The sequence below is a fragment of the Bemisia tabaci genome, chromosome 3 (genome assembly GCF_918797505.1).
Source record: "Bemisia tabaci chromosome 3, PGI_BMITA_v3".
Classification (NCBI taxonomy): domain Eukaryota; kingdom Metazoa; phylum Arthropoda; class Insecta; order Hemiptera; family Aleyrodidae; genus Bemisia; species Bemisia tabaci.
The window spans coordinates 63,311,627-63,329,646 of NC_092795.1; the positions used below are offsets into that span (position 1 = coordinate 63,311,627).

Genomic DNA, 18,020 nt, shown 5'->3' on the forward strand with positions numbered 1-18,020 from the left:
ATTATTCATTTATTTTATGTGGGGAGAAAAAAACTTAAAAATTCTGCAAGAATGTGACTAGTCACTGACTAATTTTTGCAGTAAATAACTATTGTACACATCAAATCTCTTTCTTGAAGAATATTTCTCTGATGAGCTCTTTCCCTCTCAAAAGAGAATTTTAGTTTTATACCGAATTTTGAAGCGCACTGGCAAAATTATCAATATTCTGTCTGAAAAATTCAGTCTAGACTTCTTCTTCAAGCTAGATTGATCTGGAAATAGCTTAGAGTTACATTTGTAATAATAAAGTAAGCAGATAACCTCTAGAGAAGCGTTCTAAGTGGAAAAGCATGAGAAAGGACTTTACCTGGTAAATGACATGTAATTCGGTGTCCAGGACAAAACATTGTCGTGCTCTATGTAGCTCTTTCAAGAGTTTGATACCTTGATCAGGTGGCAGGGACGCTGAGAGGCACGCATTGGCTAAAAGTGTTGGCGTTAAGCTTTCTTCGGCTGACTTGATAAACTCATTGGTTTCTAGATACTGCAAGGAAGATGTGATTGGATCCAATAAACCTGGAATAAAAATAAGCTATCAATGAGCCTTTGAACTGGGAGAGAATTTTGACAAAAAACTGAATAAGAGAGGTGCTGGAACATTCTAGTGTGCGCTTTAAAGATACGGGAGCTGTGCACACCAAATATATTTGAGGATCACTGGAAACTTTGATTCTTTGTATTGTGCTGTGACGAATATCAAGAAAAAGAGAGATCAATAATTGTGCCTTACATATCAGTTCAACATTGAAAAATCTTTCAGTTCTCATATAAATCTCTCTTATTTGTTCTAAAGTAAAATTGTTTGCTCACATTTGGACCGAGTTTATCAGAAAGGAATCAACTCACATAAAGTTGAAACTGAGAAGAAGAGGTTTGAAGTTTTATTCCTTCATAAGACTCAATGTAGAATGTAATGACTTCAACCTGTCTTTTCACAAACTAATATATATATTTTCAACTTAGAATTTTTGACAGGAGGAAAAATACAACTAAAGAAACTCAAAAACATTCTTCGAAAATGTGGGTTGGTTCCTTCCTGATGAACTCAGTCCATTTCATCTAACAAATAAATACAAATTGGGAGAGAAGTTAATGAACAGATTGTGCAATTCTGGAGAGAAAATAGAAATTTGAAGTTACAGAGAAACATACGGAAAACGGGGGGAGGGGGTGTGGTGCACACAAAAAACAGTGCTGAATGTGGAGCCTACAGGAAAACTAGCAGGGCTGAGCTCCAATGGGCCTGTTGCAAACTTTTGCTAGAGCAAAAATAAAAGTTGTTTCCTATAGATAATGCCTCAAAAATCATGATGAGCGCATCCACAAACTCTGAAATGCACTCATAACTTCACAATCTGCGTAAGAAATTTGCGGTTTTTTAAGCTTCCCGCTTCAAAAACGATATTACGGCACAGGTGAACCTTTTGTTAGAGGAGTCGTTCCATCGTCGGCAATATTCATCATGGCCGACGCCAATTCGCCAAAACACGTGTGATGGGATGAGATAACACCTGAACAGGATTAGACTAGATAACAATCGGCGTGTTTACGTTCATATTTTCCTCGCCCCCTTGATTGACCTTGAACTCTCCTTGAATTACGCGCGGAACTACGGAAGCATCGGCCATGATGAATATTGCCGACGATGGAACGACTCCACTTACAAAATGTTTACCTGTGCCGTAGTATCGTTTTTGAAGCGGGAAGCTCAAAAAACCGCAAATTTCTTACGCAGATTGTGAAGTTATGAGTGCATTTTAGACTTTGCCAATGCGCTCATTGTGATTTTTGAGGCATTATCTATAAGAAACAACTCTTAGTTTTGCTCTAGCAAAAGTTTGCAACAGGCCCATTATACTTAAACACTCTGTCCCTGAATCTAGCACTGCTATAGGAAAAGCTACTCCTGTAGTATTTTTCCATATCTTTCACAAAGCTCCAAATGGTTTTTTGGGGGACGGGGAGGGGGGCTTTATTCATACTATCATGACCGTTAGCGCATCTTACTGACTTTACTTTGTTCTTTCCTCTCCACGCCGCGGTCACAATGGTATTTTCTGTTGGGGATTTTTCTTCTTCTTTACATTTTAACAATTTTAATGTCCTCCCCCTCTTTTCCCCTTTTTACCCCCTCCCCCGAAATCCAAACACTTCCTCTCAAGTGTTCTTCCTGTGAGGCAGATATGACGAGGTCATATGTGGGGGATTATTTTTCTTTCTTTACGATTGATAAACTTTGACCCAACTTACTTCTTCCTTACAGGGGTAAGGGCCCCCTTACCCCTGTATTATCTCCCCCTGCCTGCTTTACTTTACTTGAAGTATTTTGCTCCCTCCGAAGCAGCAATGACGATGTTTCCTGTGAAGAATTGTTTCTTATTCATATTTTTCACGTTTCTCTTTCCACTTCTTTGTTTGATTTATTCTTTCCTACGTACATTCTCTTCCACTTTCTCTTCGCGTGACAACATAACTCCCACCAAAAAGTAGTAAAAAGTAGAAGAAAAGTGAAAAGTAAAGAGAACGAAGCAAAAGAGGGACGAACAAGAGGGGATGGGGAAGAGGAAGAAGGGGGGGAATAATGGAGAAGAGTAGGAGGGTGGCTCAGTATGGCTATTCAGTATTTCAGTACCTAAACATTAGTAATACATTATTTGCCAGAAACATTGTCATTTCTGCTGGGGAGGGAGGAAAATACTTCAAGTAAAGCGGATCGGGCAAGGGGGGGGGAGATAATACAGGGGTAAGGGGGCCCTTACCCCTGTAAGGAAGAAGTAAGTTGGGTCAAAGTTTATCAATCGTAAAGAAAGAAAAATAATCCCCCACATATGACCCCGTCATATCTGCCTCACAGGAAGAACACTTGAGAGGAAGTGTTTGGATTTCGGGGGAGGGGGTAAAAAGGGGAAAAGAGGGGGAGGAAATTAAATTTGAAAATAAGGCGCGAAATTCACCAAAAACAAAAAAGTTCTAAAATTGGCTGGTAACACCTATTCACCTCAATCTGCAAATTATCAAGGGAATGCATTCGTTCAGGGGCCTAAAATTTTGGCAGTGTTCTGACAATAGTTTTTCATGGAAAATTTCATGAAGACTAAAAAGTTCATTGAAAAGTCTAAAAAAGCTCTTCTATGGGGAGAAAAAGTTGATTACAATCTGACTAACCAGAGACCAACACTCGTGACGAGGCAACTAGGCCGTGACTTCAGCAAATCAGGGAATATGGATTCCCTCACCTGTTTACATCACAAATATCATTCCAAAAAGGTCCAGATTTCAGAGACTCCAAAATCGATTTTTGTCATTTCATCGAGCACATTCCGAAAAAATCACCGGGAGCTTAATATAATCGGTATGTTACGAAAATGAGTAAAAAAATTGGGTGGTTCTGACCCATTGCACAAAATTGGGCAGAACTAAGATTAGTTTAAAATCTGTCTAGTTATACTTAGTTTTAAAAAGAACTTACTTTCATTACTGAATCCATTGTCTAACGAAGCAGCAAGTAATGTGCAAGAAGCATAGAGTTTAGCTTCTGCTGTGCTACAAACAACACCACTTGCTATCACCTATAAAAATTAATCAACAGATTAAATGGTGGAACAAAAATCATTACAATTGACTTTGGAGAGACAAAAAAACAGGAACAACCTGGTGGTCAGTGTTTGAAGAAGTTCCTAACCTACATCTGGAAAAACAAAATCAGAGGTACAAGTAGACTACATTATCAATAAGGATTTACTATTTATGACTTATTTTAGAAACAACATATGCGCCAATGGTTTTCCCATCTGGAAAGGAGTTTTTGCAAATGAGCTGAAAATACTAGTTTCTTATGATGAAATAGAGTCCAATTAAGGCTTTACAAATTTATGCGGGTCAATTGGGCTTGGTTACAGAATCGTATTTGGGTGGTTTAAATTTAAAGATTAGCAAAAAAGTATTAAGATTTGTCCAAACGCGAAGTTTCTACTTCCAATTTTGATGGAATATTGTCCTGCAAAAAACACAGTGTACAGCATCATCTACCGCAGTGGTACATCCCACCGTTTTTTCTACTTTAGATTTATCAATTGGTGATTCACTGATTTGAACTGATTGTTTGACAAAAACACGGTTGAAAGCGAGGTGGAAGATACCATGGTATGTACAACCACAGTAGATGATGTCATGCACCATGTTTATCGACAGCCAATATCTCATTTGAAATTGAACAAAGAAATTTGGAATTTGGTCAAAAGTTATTATTTTTTCCCGATCTGTAGGCATGAACCATTAAAACACAAATCTGTGAATAGTACAACTGACCCATTCATAATGACAAAACAGGATTTTTGAAAAACTTGTAAAGACTCTTCAACAAAAAAAATTTACTGCTTATCCTGCCTCATATTTTGACCATGCATTTACCTTAAGTACAGAAAAAGAATGATCAAGGAGGCTGAAAATAATAATATTTGAACAGTGGTGAATAGGAACACAAACCTCTAAAATGGCTCGTTTCAAAGAGTTGGAGATATCTGTACGCCCAAGGCAACTAGTGACAGGAGGCAAGGATGACTTGACTAATTTCTCTCCAATTTTTCTTTCAGCCTTGGTACAAATCAAAAAGCTCTCGCCTAAATAGGAAAGAGAAAATAAATTTAGCAAGTCCAACAATTCAAAAATAAAAAAACAGGATAAATGGTGAGTGATTAAAAAATCTGTAGAAATGCAATGTAGCAAAGAGAAAAGGTAGTCAAAGTCAGACTTGCCATTACAATTCTTCATATTTTCTGATAAGCTTAAGAAGAATTCCTCAAAAAGTAATTTTAGGTATTTAAAGGTTTGTCAAAAAATTATGTAAAGCCCTTGCGCATAACTTACTTATACGATGATATAAATTCTTTATGCATTAATTTCTTTTAGACTTTCAACTGTTTTTGGGAAAAAGTTCAAATTTCTCAAGTTTTTTCTGATCCTTTTAAAATTCCATGATTATTACTGATTGTGGCAAGCCTGTGAGGTACAGTCAGATGTATTTGAAGATGCTGGTGGAAGAAAGGGTCAACTATCATGTTTCTTCGATTTTAAAGATGAAACTTTAATTACCACAAAATCACATACAAGAACTATGATTTCACTAACAAGGGGAACTTCCCAATCTGCCGCCTCCGATCAGGCTGGAAAAATTTGTAAGAACTCTTTGGATGAATCCATTAGGACCATATTCTTCTGTTTTTTCCAATGCGCCTTGGAAATACCCCCAGAAAATTCCGAAAAGTTCCGTTTTGAGCGCACGCATACAGTGAGCATAGGACCCCCAGTATGCACTAGGAGAGCTGTGCGAGGCGAAGGAGCGCTCAAAACGGAACTTTTTGGACTTTTTTGGGGGTATTTCCAGGGCACAATGGAAAAAACAAAAAAACACAGTCCTAATGGATTCATCCAAAGAGTTCATACGAATTTTTTCAGCCCGATCAGAAGCTCGGAAAGTTCCCCTTGTAGGTACAAGTATGTGACAAAATTTTGCATTGAAATCGTAGAGATTTTTCAAAATTAATGCTCTTTTCACTCCCTCTTTGACATCTCATGAACTCATATTTTAAAATTTTGTCAGTTAACTCCTTCTGAACTGGAAGTTACCATTGAACAAAAAATATAGAAATAAGATTTGAGGTACCTTGAGAATCCACACCCATACGCCCTGCTCTCCCGACCATTTGCTTGTATGAAAGAATATCAATTGGCTGGTTACGAAATGATGGTGAACGAATAATCACCCTTCGTGCTGGCAAATTAACGCCTGAAGATAGTGTAGATGTAGCAACAAGCACTTTTAAAGTACCACTGCGGAAGTTCCCTTCTATGATGTTCCTTTCTTCAAGTGTCAAACCTGGAAGAGGACACAATTATAGAAAAAACTGTGTGAACAGATGACTGATGCAAACTTTCATCTTTCCTATTCTCGACCACATTCATACAATTCGTTCATACCTTTTTCATTTTTCATCTGGGATGAATTCACATTACTGGCTAGAGAATGATTGACTTGAAACAGAAGTAAAATAAAAGACAATGAATGGACCAGGGACGATGTGTGAATTAAGCTTCTAAAGGACATATTTCCGCATCAAAATTTAATTTAAAACACATTGAGCAAAAGGGCTTTTCTTAATCCATGAAACGCAATAGATTGAGTTATTTGCACCTCAAAATGGTCCTGCTTGAAATTAGAATTACATGTAACTGTTTGAAAATCACCTTGGAAGCATGGCTGGAACGCAACAGTGGACCAGGATAAAAAAGGAACATTGCAAGTCTGCGGGTTTGATAAAAGAAAAGCCCTTTGTTGAAAACTTCCAAAATCAACTCATGAGTGAGACATTAATATTTGTGGCTCACATTATGAATGCTAAATTCAAACTTCTTGCCCATGAAAAAATGTTAATTAATGTGGATCAAAATAACCATTGAAAACAATCCATACAATGGACAAATAACTGGATTTTGGTTTTGCATCAATTCCATTGCTCCTTCGATACATGGCACTTGGAATCAGGTCAAAAAACAAAATTCACCACACAGAAAAATTCTTCGAGCATAAAACTTCTATCAAAAGTAGTTTGGTACTATGTTTGAAAAGAGTGGACTAAGGTTTTTAAGGAGCTGGAAGTGTGAACTGACATAAACAAAAAAAAAACACTCTTTTCGTAGCTTCAGTTTTGAGATGGATTGAGAAAGTTTGGGTGCATCCCGTATCTTATGTAACATTTTTAGAAGGAAACACATATTTTGGTTGTTAATTTTGTGCCCTGTTCAGTGGTCTATTGTATTAGAATGAAAGAGTAGCTAACGAGTGAGTGACTGATCAAAATATTGAAGTACCTGCATGATGAAAAGAAACACCAAATGAGACGCACTTTTCCAAAGTTTTATCCAGGCCAGCAGGACAGATTTTCAGCTGCTCAAGCATTTCCATTATGGCCTCTCGACTTAATCTTTCCCTCAGATGTGGCGCTATTTCTGTTGAACCACTACCTGAAAATTAGCAATGAATGTTCATCATTGAGTTGTAGAAAAACTGTCCATACCCTTATCCAGATCATACAAATAGAGAGAAAGAGGGGTGGAAACTTTAACTGTTTCCTTAGATCATCAATTTTTGGAATCAAAAGTTAATGGAGGAATTTCTGAAAAAGTTTTTTGCTTGGATGTTCTGAGATAGTCAGATATTTGAATTAATTTTCAAGTTGATGGAAACAGTGCACACAAAATTATCTCAACTAAGACTCAACAGTCTTCCAGAAAGTTAACCTGAATACCTCCTTTCATTGTTCTTCTCTTCCATTTTCCAATGCGTACTACCCTCTTTTCCAAGCTTTTGTCTTTTTACTACGTCTTCCGGGAACTTATCCCCTTTAAAAGTTAGTTAGTTATAGACATAGTTATTTTACTTAAAAATTCTCCTGCACTGGCTAATAATGTCTTCACAGTATTTTAAATTATAAGTTTCAATTGCAAAGAATATTAATATATATAATGTCAATGAACTTAGCAAGGCTTAGAATTTCAAGTTTTACATTTAAAGCCAGCTAAATGCTGTACATATATTCGTATATATTAAAAGTTCCAGCAACATTAAAAGTTTTTAAGGCATTTACATTGATTTTCCTACAATATTAAAGACAGTTAAGCCTCGCTAAGATGGTACCCGTACAAGCCAGAAACCAGCCTGAGTCGGCATAATCGCCCGGTTCCGTTTTCCGTCTATATACCAGAATGCTAAAAGAGTCTTCTCCCATTCTTGCAAAGCCCACCTTTTTTTTTTTCCAATTTGTTCATATTATTATTTTCTTTGCTTTCCCTTTGCCATCGTTTGCAGTGATGCGAATGAGGCGAGAGCGCGACCCTCCTTGCTTACTGAATGACTGTTGACTGTTGTGCGCAAGTCTTCCCCTCCCTATCGCATGTCTCCCACTCTATTCGCTCTCCCCCTACAAAGCACCCACTGCTCACACCATTTTGCCCGCACGCGACCGCCGTTTGCTGAGCGGTGTCATGTGTAGCGTCATCTATGCACGGCCCGAGTAGCAAGAAGGTGAGTTGGCGACCCGTCGATGCCGTCCGACTTGTGAATTTGCAAACAGATGCTCTTAATGAAAATGTAGCGCCCTTGATCAATTGCAGTTGATTATGTACTGCCTAAAATAACCCTTAAATCTACCAGTACATTACATTTTAGCATTCAAAAGCATTTGTTAAAATTTGGGCGCGAAGTTTGAATAAGGGAATAGGAAAAATATGGAGCCCATTAAAGTCGGCAACCAGCTTAAGTCGGTAATGTCCCAACATCCCGATCGAAAACGTCTTAGCGAGGTTTCACTGTACATATTCAAATCCAATATTCCTGAAGACCAGAAATTTAGAATATGGGAAACGGATCATGACTTCTGCTGTTTCACTTTGATTCAACACAAAATACAATTTTTATCTTTTATAGAAGGATGAATTTTCCTCAATAAACCACATCATTTTCGAGAAAATTGGTAACAAAAATGTCTGTACTCACTTACATCATTGACTTCTCCCCGAGATGCTTAAATAAAATGCAAACACCTCTTTTTTATGACTCAATCTAAAGCACAGTGAATTGAAATGATGAAGACATTGAAGCCAAAATGGGTTAATGCGTAAATAACAACATACCTATTCTCATAAATTCTGCAGAAATTTGTGATGCTAAAGTTTCACACCAGTTTTTGGTTTGGCAGAAAATTAAAATAGAATGTCCGGAGAGAATTGTTTCCAGACACAGCCATATCACATCTCCTGAATCATTCTAATAATGTAAAATGTTAGTATATTGACAGGCTTTTAAAAAAATACACACATTTTATTTTAGGTGAGATTTGTTTGCTGATTAGACTTTTCTTTGTAAATTTGTCACGACAATATTGAAACAACTTTTTCGTTCAACTTTCATTTGACGTACAGAAAATCTAAGCTACAGGTTTTAATAAAGTTTCATTTGTCCATGCTGATTAAAATAATATACATGCAATTATACCTATACAAAACAAATGCACGAACTCAGAAAACCTCTAGATTAATTTTAAATCATACTTGTAAAAAACAGAGAAAACAGGCTGGAGATGAGAAAGTAGGAGACAATTTTTATTTTATGCAAGAGTTCCATTTTAAAGTTGGTTTATTCTATTTTTATTTAAATTTAAAGAAGTTTTAGAAAAAATACAAGGTTTTCTAAAGTAAATTGATAAACGCAAAAAAGGTTCAGTATAGAAATACATAACTAAAACGAAGAATTTTAAATTAACTTAGCTTGACATACCTTGATTTCAATTTGTGGACAAACTTTCCGTACTGTACGGAGATTGTCCGTTGTGATTACATCGGACTCAACTTTCAAATATTCAACTAAAGGAATTGGACGGAAATCTGTCTTGAAAAGTACGGCTGATAACCAATTTGCGAGTAGATTCAAATTTGGAAGAGTAGCTGACATGCCAATCACTTGAACCTGGCAGTCACTCATTCTGCAACAGTTGAAAGTGAAGAAGTGAGATTAGACGCAAAGATTACTGATCAGTGTAATTCTTTTCAAGAGTAAACCTTTCGGAACTTTTGCAAAAAACATTAAAAATATAAAACCAAATTTATCTACGTTATTTACATAGATGGTGGCAACATGGAGACATGTGTTAAATTGCAGAAAGCGAGAGACATACGCTAGTTTAATGATCTTTGAACAGTACTATAAACATAAGGATTACTGGTACCAGATTTTTTTTTGAAAGTAGAAGTTTATTAAAAAAATAAAATGTCAGACATTATTTTCAAAATAATGGATGATGCGGTAAATTTGTATAGGACTATAGTCAGCTTCTGCAATGACAAAACCATTTGCTATGAAATTTCAGTCCAACTTAGATTATCTCGGTTTTTGATGGATCAAAAAACGTGTGGCACCTCTACAAATCCAATACATCAAAAGTTAAGGGACCTTCAAACAAAAGAAGACACTAAACTTCCTAAAGAGGAAAAAAATAACTGGATTTTAAAATTGAAACTACCAAAAATTAAGGTTACATTCCAAGCTTACTTTTTGCTCATGTATTTGAGTTTGGTAAGTAGCAATTCCAATAAGTAGCCTCGGTGCGGATCACCGATAAGGTGAAGCTCATCCACGACAACACAGCCAATTTCACTCAGACAGCCCTCTTCGAGTAACCTGCAAAAATTTTTATGGGACAATCTTAAAAAGGTCGGTTTTTAGGGTGAATTTATATATGATTACAGAGACATTAAACACCATTGATACCTTGCTCGTTGAGTGTTTCATTTATCTGGCAAGACAGAGAGGCTGATTTTTTTATTTGTAGAATACATGACTATTTGAAAGACTCATGAGAAAAGTAAATTTCTTTTCTATCATAATGGTTTTAATTGCAATTTTTACTCCTCTTGTAATCTAGCGTATATTTTTGTAACAAATTTCTGGAAAACTGGGACACCTCTGTGCCATGAGGTATTTTATAAATTCAATTCTATTAAAAAATGAGTACGCAAGAAATAACAAATAAGATTTTTATGGCTATGCCTTGCTATTGCCTTAGGCATGTGTTTGATATATCTCATCATGAATACGGCACTAATGTGGCGACTAATGTGCCAAGTTATTGAGTAGAATATATGGATCTAATACTTCTGTAAGGCCCATAAGGAACAAAAGAAAACCTACTGTCTAATTTTCAGATAAAAACTACGATCTTAACAACAATAGAGTTTAAAATGAAGAGGGATCAGCATTCAAGATATACCTGTTGATCAAGCTGTTGGCTTTTTCGATTGTTGCAATAGCTATTTGAACAGATTTTAAACCTCCTGGTGGAGCATGACTACCCATGAAGCCCTCCACTCTGACACCGGTTCCTTTAAATAAATCCTGAAAATAACACAAAGGCAAGAAGGTTAATGGTAATGCTATCATTGTAAGTTATAAAAGCTAAACTTTGGTTGTACATTTTTGTTGCTTACATTTATGGACATTTTTCAAAGAGAATGTAAAAAGTTTGGGGGCTCTAGATTCTTAGACCAAGCTTGCGGCATCAATTGATAATCATATAGACTTCCCACTGACAAACCAAAAACATTAAAGTAGTCGTGTTGATTACCCTAGCAATGAGAGACATGTCGATGTATTTTTATCAAACAGACCTATGTGCAGGGGGAAAGATGGGGTGCGCTTGTTAGTGCTCAGGCCATAAGAAGTAATGGGGAATATAAGTGACGAAGCCGCCGTCGCGCCTCTCCCACGGTTGCTTGACTCATGAGCCCTGTTCTCGACGCTCTAGATACATGCCCACAGCTCATGCACCGTGCACATAGTTCCTTTTGATAGAACGTGAAATCCTGCTTCTCCAATTCAGCAAACGGAACTGTGAGCCAACTAGGTGCGGTACCCATGAGCCGTGGGCATGTTTCTAGAGCAACGTGGACAGGGCTCATGAGTTAAGCGGCAAGAGGGAGAGCCGCCACGGCGGCTTCGTCACTGGCGCTTTATATTTCCCATTCATTCTTGTGGCCCGAGCACTAACAAGCGCACCCCATCTTTCCCCCTGCATAAAGTTCTGTTTGATAGAAATACGTCCATGTGTATGTGATCACCAAGCTTATAGAAAACATCAGATGATGAGGAATTTTAGAAAATCAGGGAACACAGGGATGCAGAGAGATCTTGGCCGTCTCCATTTCAAAACCCCTTCTCCCTCAGAAATTTTTAGGTGATAACCTTTTTATGGCTCTAGGCGTAAAAAGTGCTGCAATTTCGTGCAGGAGTGCAGAAAGTTTCTGACCACGCGACCAGCCCAATGGTGTAAAATGGGGGAACTTCCGCAAGAGCAAAAAAAAGAGGGGAGCCCCAAAGAAAACGGGACAAAATGAGGGCACCCCCATAGAAACTAAATGGGGGAGCCCTGTGCTAAATATAGCATTTTAACCCTTACCACTCATGTGTCGGATGTGATCCGACATTTTTATTTTTCCGTTCCGATCATGTGTCGGACCTGATCCGACAAACCTGTTCACCTCGCGTAAGCTTATGTGTCGGACGTAGTTTGCCGCCTCTGTCTTGTGCAGCGATCCATCGGATGTTTGGAGAAGTACGTCCACAGCTGTCAACAACTGCGTCATCGCGCTGTTTTGCACTAAATTGCGCCTAACCTCTCGTGTGTTTTCGGTGTTGTCAGCTCTCCAAACTGCCATTTTAAATATGATCTGGGTGAGAGGTTAGGTGAATTTATTTGATGAGCGGTAAGGGTTAACAATAAACATGTCAAATTTTTTGGGTAAAAGATTTATTGTTTATCGTCTGCATGGCGAAGTTATCATGAATTTGGGTTAAAAATGGGGGAAGGCTAATTGAATAAAGAGGAGGGCTTGGAACTTCCTGCACCCCTGATTTTGCAAAAAAACACATGATTTTTACTGCGAGTTTTTTTTTCTTTTTTTTTTTAAAAAAAAAAAGGACACAGCGATTCTGCCGTCCTTCCTGTTCTGCAAAGAATCAATCATGATCTGCCCGTTTGTATGGTTTAGAAGTTTTTGACCTCCTGGAAGGTCACTTAAAAAAGCCAGGGTTTATCATTTTAAATTCTAAGAATTACTTAGGTTTTAGTTTTTAGTAATTTTCCGATGGTTTCCTATAATTTTTGGTTTTTCTTTAGAGACTGTTTGATAACATTTGGAGGATTCCTCTCAGAATCCCAAGAAAAAATCATCTGCATGACCTCATTCAGTATCCTTGCAGCTTGAAAAGTTTATTTCCTGTAGCACCACTAATACTGAGCATTATGGACACGATTCCCAATTGTTTCACATTTTTTGTCATTTTCATGAAGTTTCTTAACTTTTGGGTTTATGCTCAGGAATTAAATCCTTTAAATTTTCAAAATTTTTCAGTTAGAGGTAACAAAAAGAAAAGAGAGAGAGAGGAATTATTAAAGAGAGAAAAATAAATCCTGCTCACCTGTAGATGAACCATTTTTTCTCGGACGACTGAAATGAAAGGTAGGATTATTAAGACTTTTTTTTTCCGTTCTAACACAGTTTGAATTGCTATAATCTCAGCTACCATTGTCTTACCTGAAAAAGGGTGTTAAGTCAAATATAAGTAAGGATGGTCGTAGAATGAAGCTGGGTCCTACTTTTTGGCGGGAGAACAAGATCAAAATATTCCAAAAGTTTTCATTAGAATGAGTATCAGTGCAAGACTAAGAAAGAGTGTTCAGCTCGGGCAAGTGCATTGGATTACTAAGCTAGAGTCACATCATGAGACCTGTATCGATTTGGTTTTTTTAACATTTCTTCAGTAGATCACAATTGTGAGTAAGCCCATATTAGAATCCCGCAAATTCCTAGACGGCATCAAAACGCTGTCATGGACATGACGCAAGACATGACACTCGAGTGAGATCTTTGTGCCGTGTCATGTCACTGCTGAGGATCTCTCAGGATGAAACAAGGAAAATCAAGAAAGATTGACAACGACACAGATGCAAACATGACAACCAATCTTCATTGTGAGACATTTGCACGCAGAATCTAGCCTGGTAATGAAAGGATTAAACTAAACTGCCAACTTTCTTGACTCAATATCCAAAAATTTGATTGTGATATCTAATGCAAAGGACTAGATATGTCAGCGTGATTGTTGATATTTTGTGTTTGTCTACCGAATAAGAAAAGATAAAACAGATAAAGACAGGAATGGAATTAATGATTCAGCTTTATCAGTTGCCCTCTTTGTTATGCCTTCATCGGGCACAACTATAAAGGTAACAACTATCGGTTGAAGACAAACTATCAGCAAATCAAGAGGTGCCTTCAATTTTTTGTCAACACTAGATGACAGAAAGAACTTTAATTACCAAAAAAATTCGACAATGGCACTACAGAACTGCAGAGATTGAAAAGCAGAGGCATTTTCCCATAGTACTTATTTTGGATAAGTGAAAAAAAAAGTTGGGCCCTTGATTGGGGTTAAAAGGCTCTAATTTCATTGAATCTTCTGATAAAGAAGAGAGGGGGAGGAAGGGACCGAAACAATCTTACCAGCAGATGTGGGGGCTGAGAAGACCAAATTACTACCAGCGAGAACTCCTTCATGCGTCAAACAATCAAATTGCCACTGGAACATGCTCTCCACACCTTGCTTCTTATATTGCTGAAAATGCCAATACATAAAAAATGTTATCCGTCAAGTGACTAGCAACAGAGAAAATTTCCATGACCTGCTAAAAACCAAAAAAATTGAGATGATGATGCCATGCTTAAAATGGATTGCTTCTGGTCATTTAAAGTTAAAGGACCTACAAACACTCAAGTTCTACGTTTCTGTAGGTGAGAATTATTTAGTTCTAGAGATCTACCAAAAATTAATAATAACTGTTATTAATATATAAAATCTTAAAACTGGAAGGAAGTAATAAAATATAAATAGTGGAATCAGTTTTATCACTTCGGATAAAGAGTAAAAAGAAAATCACTTAAGTTTACCAAAAATAAAGCAGAAAAAGCCCAGAAAAGACCATTGCGACAATCTTTTCTGACAAACCGTTTTAAATCGATTAATTTACTTTCTTCATTTCTTAAAATAATATGGAGTCATCTACAAAAACGGGAACATTGGTCTGAGCAGACAAATCTTTCAAGAAAAAAATTCAAAACGAGCTAGGGCTGGGCCAAAAAATTGTAATCAAGTTTTCAACTTGGAATACTCAAGCATCTCAAAGAATATTTTTAAAGTAATTTGGTTCATTTTTGTACAAATAAAATTTTAGGTTGCTATGATCAAACAATTTTTAAGTGACAAATAAGAATGGGAAAATTGTTAAAGCTCTGGAAAAAGTTTGGAAGAGTGATAATTTGGCGAAAGAGTAAAAGGGTTCAATAAGGATGAAAAAATATTTGAATATGTTGTAACCCACTTAATTAAGAGATTTCTTGAATTAACATTAATGGGCTAAAAAGTTTTGGTTCTAATTCCGCGTGACTCCTGGATGAGAAGAACAATGTAAAGTTTGTAATTACTCCATACCATTTTGAATTTTCTATTATTATTAACATTTTTTTCTTTGTAGACAGCTTGTTCTTTTTGTTTATTTTGTGATAATTTTACACATTTTGTACTGAAAATATGATGGAGGGAAACTGCCCGACAGTAGCAGGGCATTAGTAAGTGGATGCTGGGATGAAGCTCAAGACACATAAAAGAATGTACTAATCATGACTCATACAGAAATGCACTTACTGCTCGCTTCGCTATCACGACAGCAGCCGGATTGTTGAAACTTTAACTGGCTATGTCCGCACGATAAGACAAGACATAGCCCTATCAGCGCCGTGTACTATATCGATTTTCGATTCTTGTCGTGCCGACATAAATTTCAACAATCAGGCTGTAGATAGCCCCAATGGTTTCCTTATGCCAACAGGAATGCCACATTCAACTGTCAACTGCAGAAGAAAATAAAAAACGAGTATGACCTCTGGGAACCTTCATGCAACCTAGTAACACCCTCAGCAATTTTATAAGAAGACTTTGCATCTATGATACTCAATTAGGCTCAAAAATTTTGCTATTTTGCAGAGGAATTAACTACTTTGCATGAGATTTTGACATTTTTTCTGGCTACTTGTGAGAATTTCAAGATCTTACTCTTTCAATTTCTTTCCTTAAAAAATGGGTTCTTTGTTGCACGAATATTGATTTCAAGGCTGTGCAGGTATCAAAGAAAACTTCCTGAGTCTCTAGAAAAAACTTGGAAATTGTCTGAATCTTTTTGAGAAACTTTGTTACCCCATATACTTTCCCCATAAATTTTCTATCTCCTTGCACATTTGACACACGTATTACATACATTATTGTTACTTATTCACAAGACATGTTACTTTCCAGTCAGGGCACACTTCGTACTTTTTGCGCATTCAGCACACTCTGAAATGTTGATTGCTCTAAAACCGTGAAAAATGAGGAAAAATTAAAGGAGAAAATTCTAGGATCCCCCGTGAATTAGTAGGACACATTTTTTTCATCCCTGAAATTAATGGATTAAGACAGTAACATTACCTGAAGAATAGTTTTAGGCAATCCCCAAGATTCAAGCATTAAATTATATCGACTGCTTGAGGACGAAGAGGAAACTGATTCCGACAGATCAGACATCTTTGATTTGAAATCTGAATGCCCACTCTTGATATGCTGTGTGAGTAACTAGACAAAGAAGGACAAGGAAAATAAATTGAAAATGAGGAAGGAAAGGAGAGAATGTTCATCAGAATTCCTGTGGAAGTTTCATAGCTTTTATTCAAGGAGGCAAACATTTTGACAGGAAGCATACTCCATGTGAAATCAATGCCACATCAACATTCTTGATACAGAGAACTCCAGTGATCCGGCTCCGTTTGGACCAAGCCTAATTTACATTTTAAATTACTAATTGGTTAAACATGCATGATTTACAAGCTCCGCTTCATACATAACTGGGTTTGAGAGATGTGTTCAAATGCATTTTGATGCTTTCATTCCTTTCTTCTTTCATGCTTTCTCCTCAGGCAATTTCTTACTGTCACCAGTTTTTTCAGCCACCAGAAGCCTAGTAGCATAGCTAAATGTAAAAAAAGCTTACCTCAATTCCAACATTTAAAATCTTCGATAATGTTTTATTAATTTCAGGGAACACAAATCTGAATGTTTTCTGGCAATAATGTGTGAATTAAGTGAGATGAACCAATTCACAGAAAATTTTGACGAAGACCGTTGGTTGGTATTTTTATAGAAAACATAATGTGTGGCGGAAAATTACTGGGACACAATCTGAGTGACATGACTGACATGAACCATTGGCATGCTGATTACGTCAGTGATGCTCAAAGTAAGCATTGCTTTCTTTCTGATCGGTTGTTAACTTCCCACCTTATTTTAGTTACTCATGTTCATTACAAGTATTTATCAAAACTTGTTCACTTCTTGGATTATTGCATGACTGTTGGACACAAATGGCTAATGAATACGCAGAGCAAATTGGAGGTTCAGCGCCAATAGATGGGCTCCACCTTTCGATAGGCTGAGCACCCCTTCATTGGCCTTAGAGCTTGCATCGCTGGCTAGAACGGTTAGGACCTACTAGAATAATAATAACAATAATCTTTATTTAGTGATAGATTAGCCAATGGATAGCTATGATACACGTCCATAATTTACATACATTAGGAATGCCTCATGAAGGAGGAGCTGCTTAAGACTCTGTAGAAAAGATGCAAAGTCTACATTTTTGAACAAAAGCCTCAAGTTTAGGGGTAGTGCATCAAAAAACTGAATCAATGAGAATTTTATGTTGGATTCAGTTGAGAGAGATGTTGAGAATGGAATCAACTACACTCCTTACTGGACGAGTCCTATCTCCTATCTGGATCTCGAATTGTCTCGCCCCTGACTAGAGTTGTTGATCTGAGTTATGGAGGCCCAAGATCGGCAAAACTTTGTAATCATAATTTGAAACTTTGAAAGCAAACTATGTAATTTGAACTCAATTGAGAACAGATACAGATTTAACTAGCTGAGAACTGAAGCTTATTTGCTGCAACAATTTCGACTTACAATATTAGTAACAGTTGGGCCACATGGTCGAGGAAGAACTGGAGGAAGGTTGATGAATTTGAAAAACTCAAGACTTGGGAACATTCACGATTATTTCAAAGGATGAAAGTCATAGAGGAGGCGATGAGCATTGGACGAATTAAATTAAAAACATTATCTATTAAAAATGATGGCTAAAACGGAATTATATACAAAAACAAAATTTACAACTAAAATTGCGTTAGCATAACGTGAAGCTGAAGCTAAATTTCCCGGTTGAAACGTGAGAATAACAAAAAACGGAATTTCCGATGACGTAGACTGACGTAGGGAAATTCTA

The 18,020-nt window shown here is 36.9% G+C and overlaps 1 protein-coding gene across 4 annotated transcripts in view; it reads right to left on the reverse strand.

Moving 5' to 3' along the window:
• PolQ (DNA polymerase theta) overlaps window positions 1-17,964 on the reverse strand; it is a 40,590-nt gene extending 22,626 nt beyond the window's left edge. For 2 of the 4 annotated variants that reach the window (XM_072299006.1, XM_072299005.1), the window contains exons 1-13: window positions 17,702-17,964; window positions 16,172-16,315; window positions 14,155-14,266; window positions 13,070-13,185; window positions 10,863-10,987; window positions 10,145-10,273; window positions 9,374-9,578; window positions 8,731-8,863; window positions 6,910-7,062; window positions 5,705-5,917; window positions 4,528-4,661; window positions 3,512-3,611; window positions 350-558 (exon numbers count right to left, since the gene is read on the reverse strand). In XM_072299006.1, coding sequence (XP_072155107.1) covers window positions 350-558; window positions 3,512-3,611; window positions 4,528-4,661; window positions 5,705-5,917; window positions 6,910-7,062; window positions 8,731-8,863; window positions 9,374-9,578; window positions 10,145-10,273; window positions 10,863-10,987; window positions 13,070-13,185; window positions 14,155-14,266; window positions 16,172-16,315; window positions 17,702-17,785 — 1,857 coding nt within the window. In that variant the 5' untranslated portion in view covers window positions 17,786-17,964. The remainder of the gene's footprint in view (window positions 1-349; window positions 559-3,511; window positions 3,612-4,527; window positions 4,662-5,704; window positions 5,918-6,909; window positions 7,063-8,730; window positions 8,864-9,373; window positions 9,579-10,144; window positions 10,274-10,862; window positions 10,988-13,069; window positions 13,186-14,154; window positions 14,267-16,171; window positions 16,316-17,701) is intronic. The other 2 variants (XM_019055604.2, XM_019055607.2) reach the window with 1 other exon arrangement.
• Window positions 17,965-18,020: the final 56 nt, after the last annotated feature.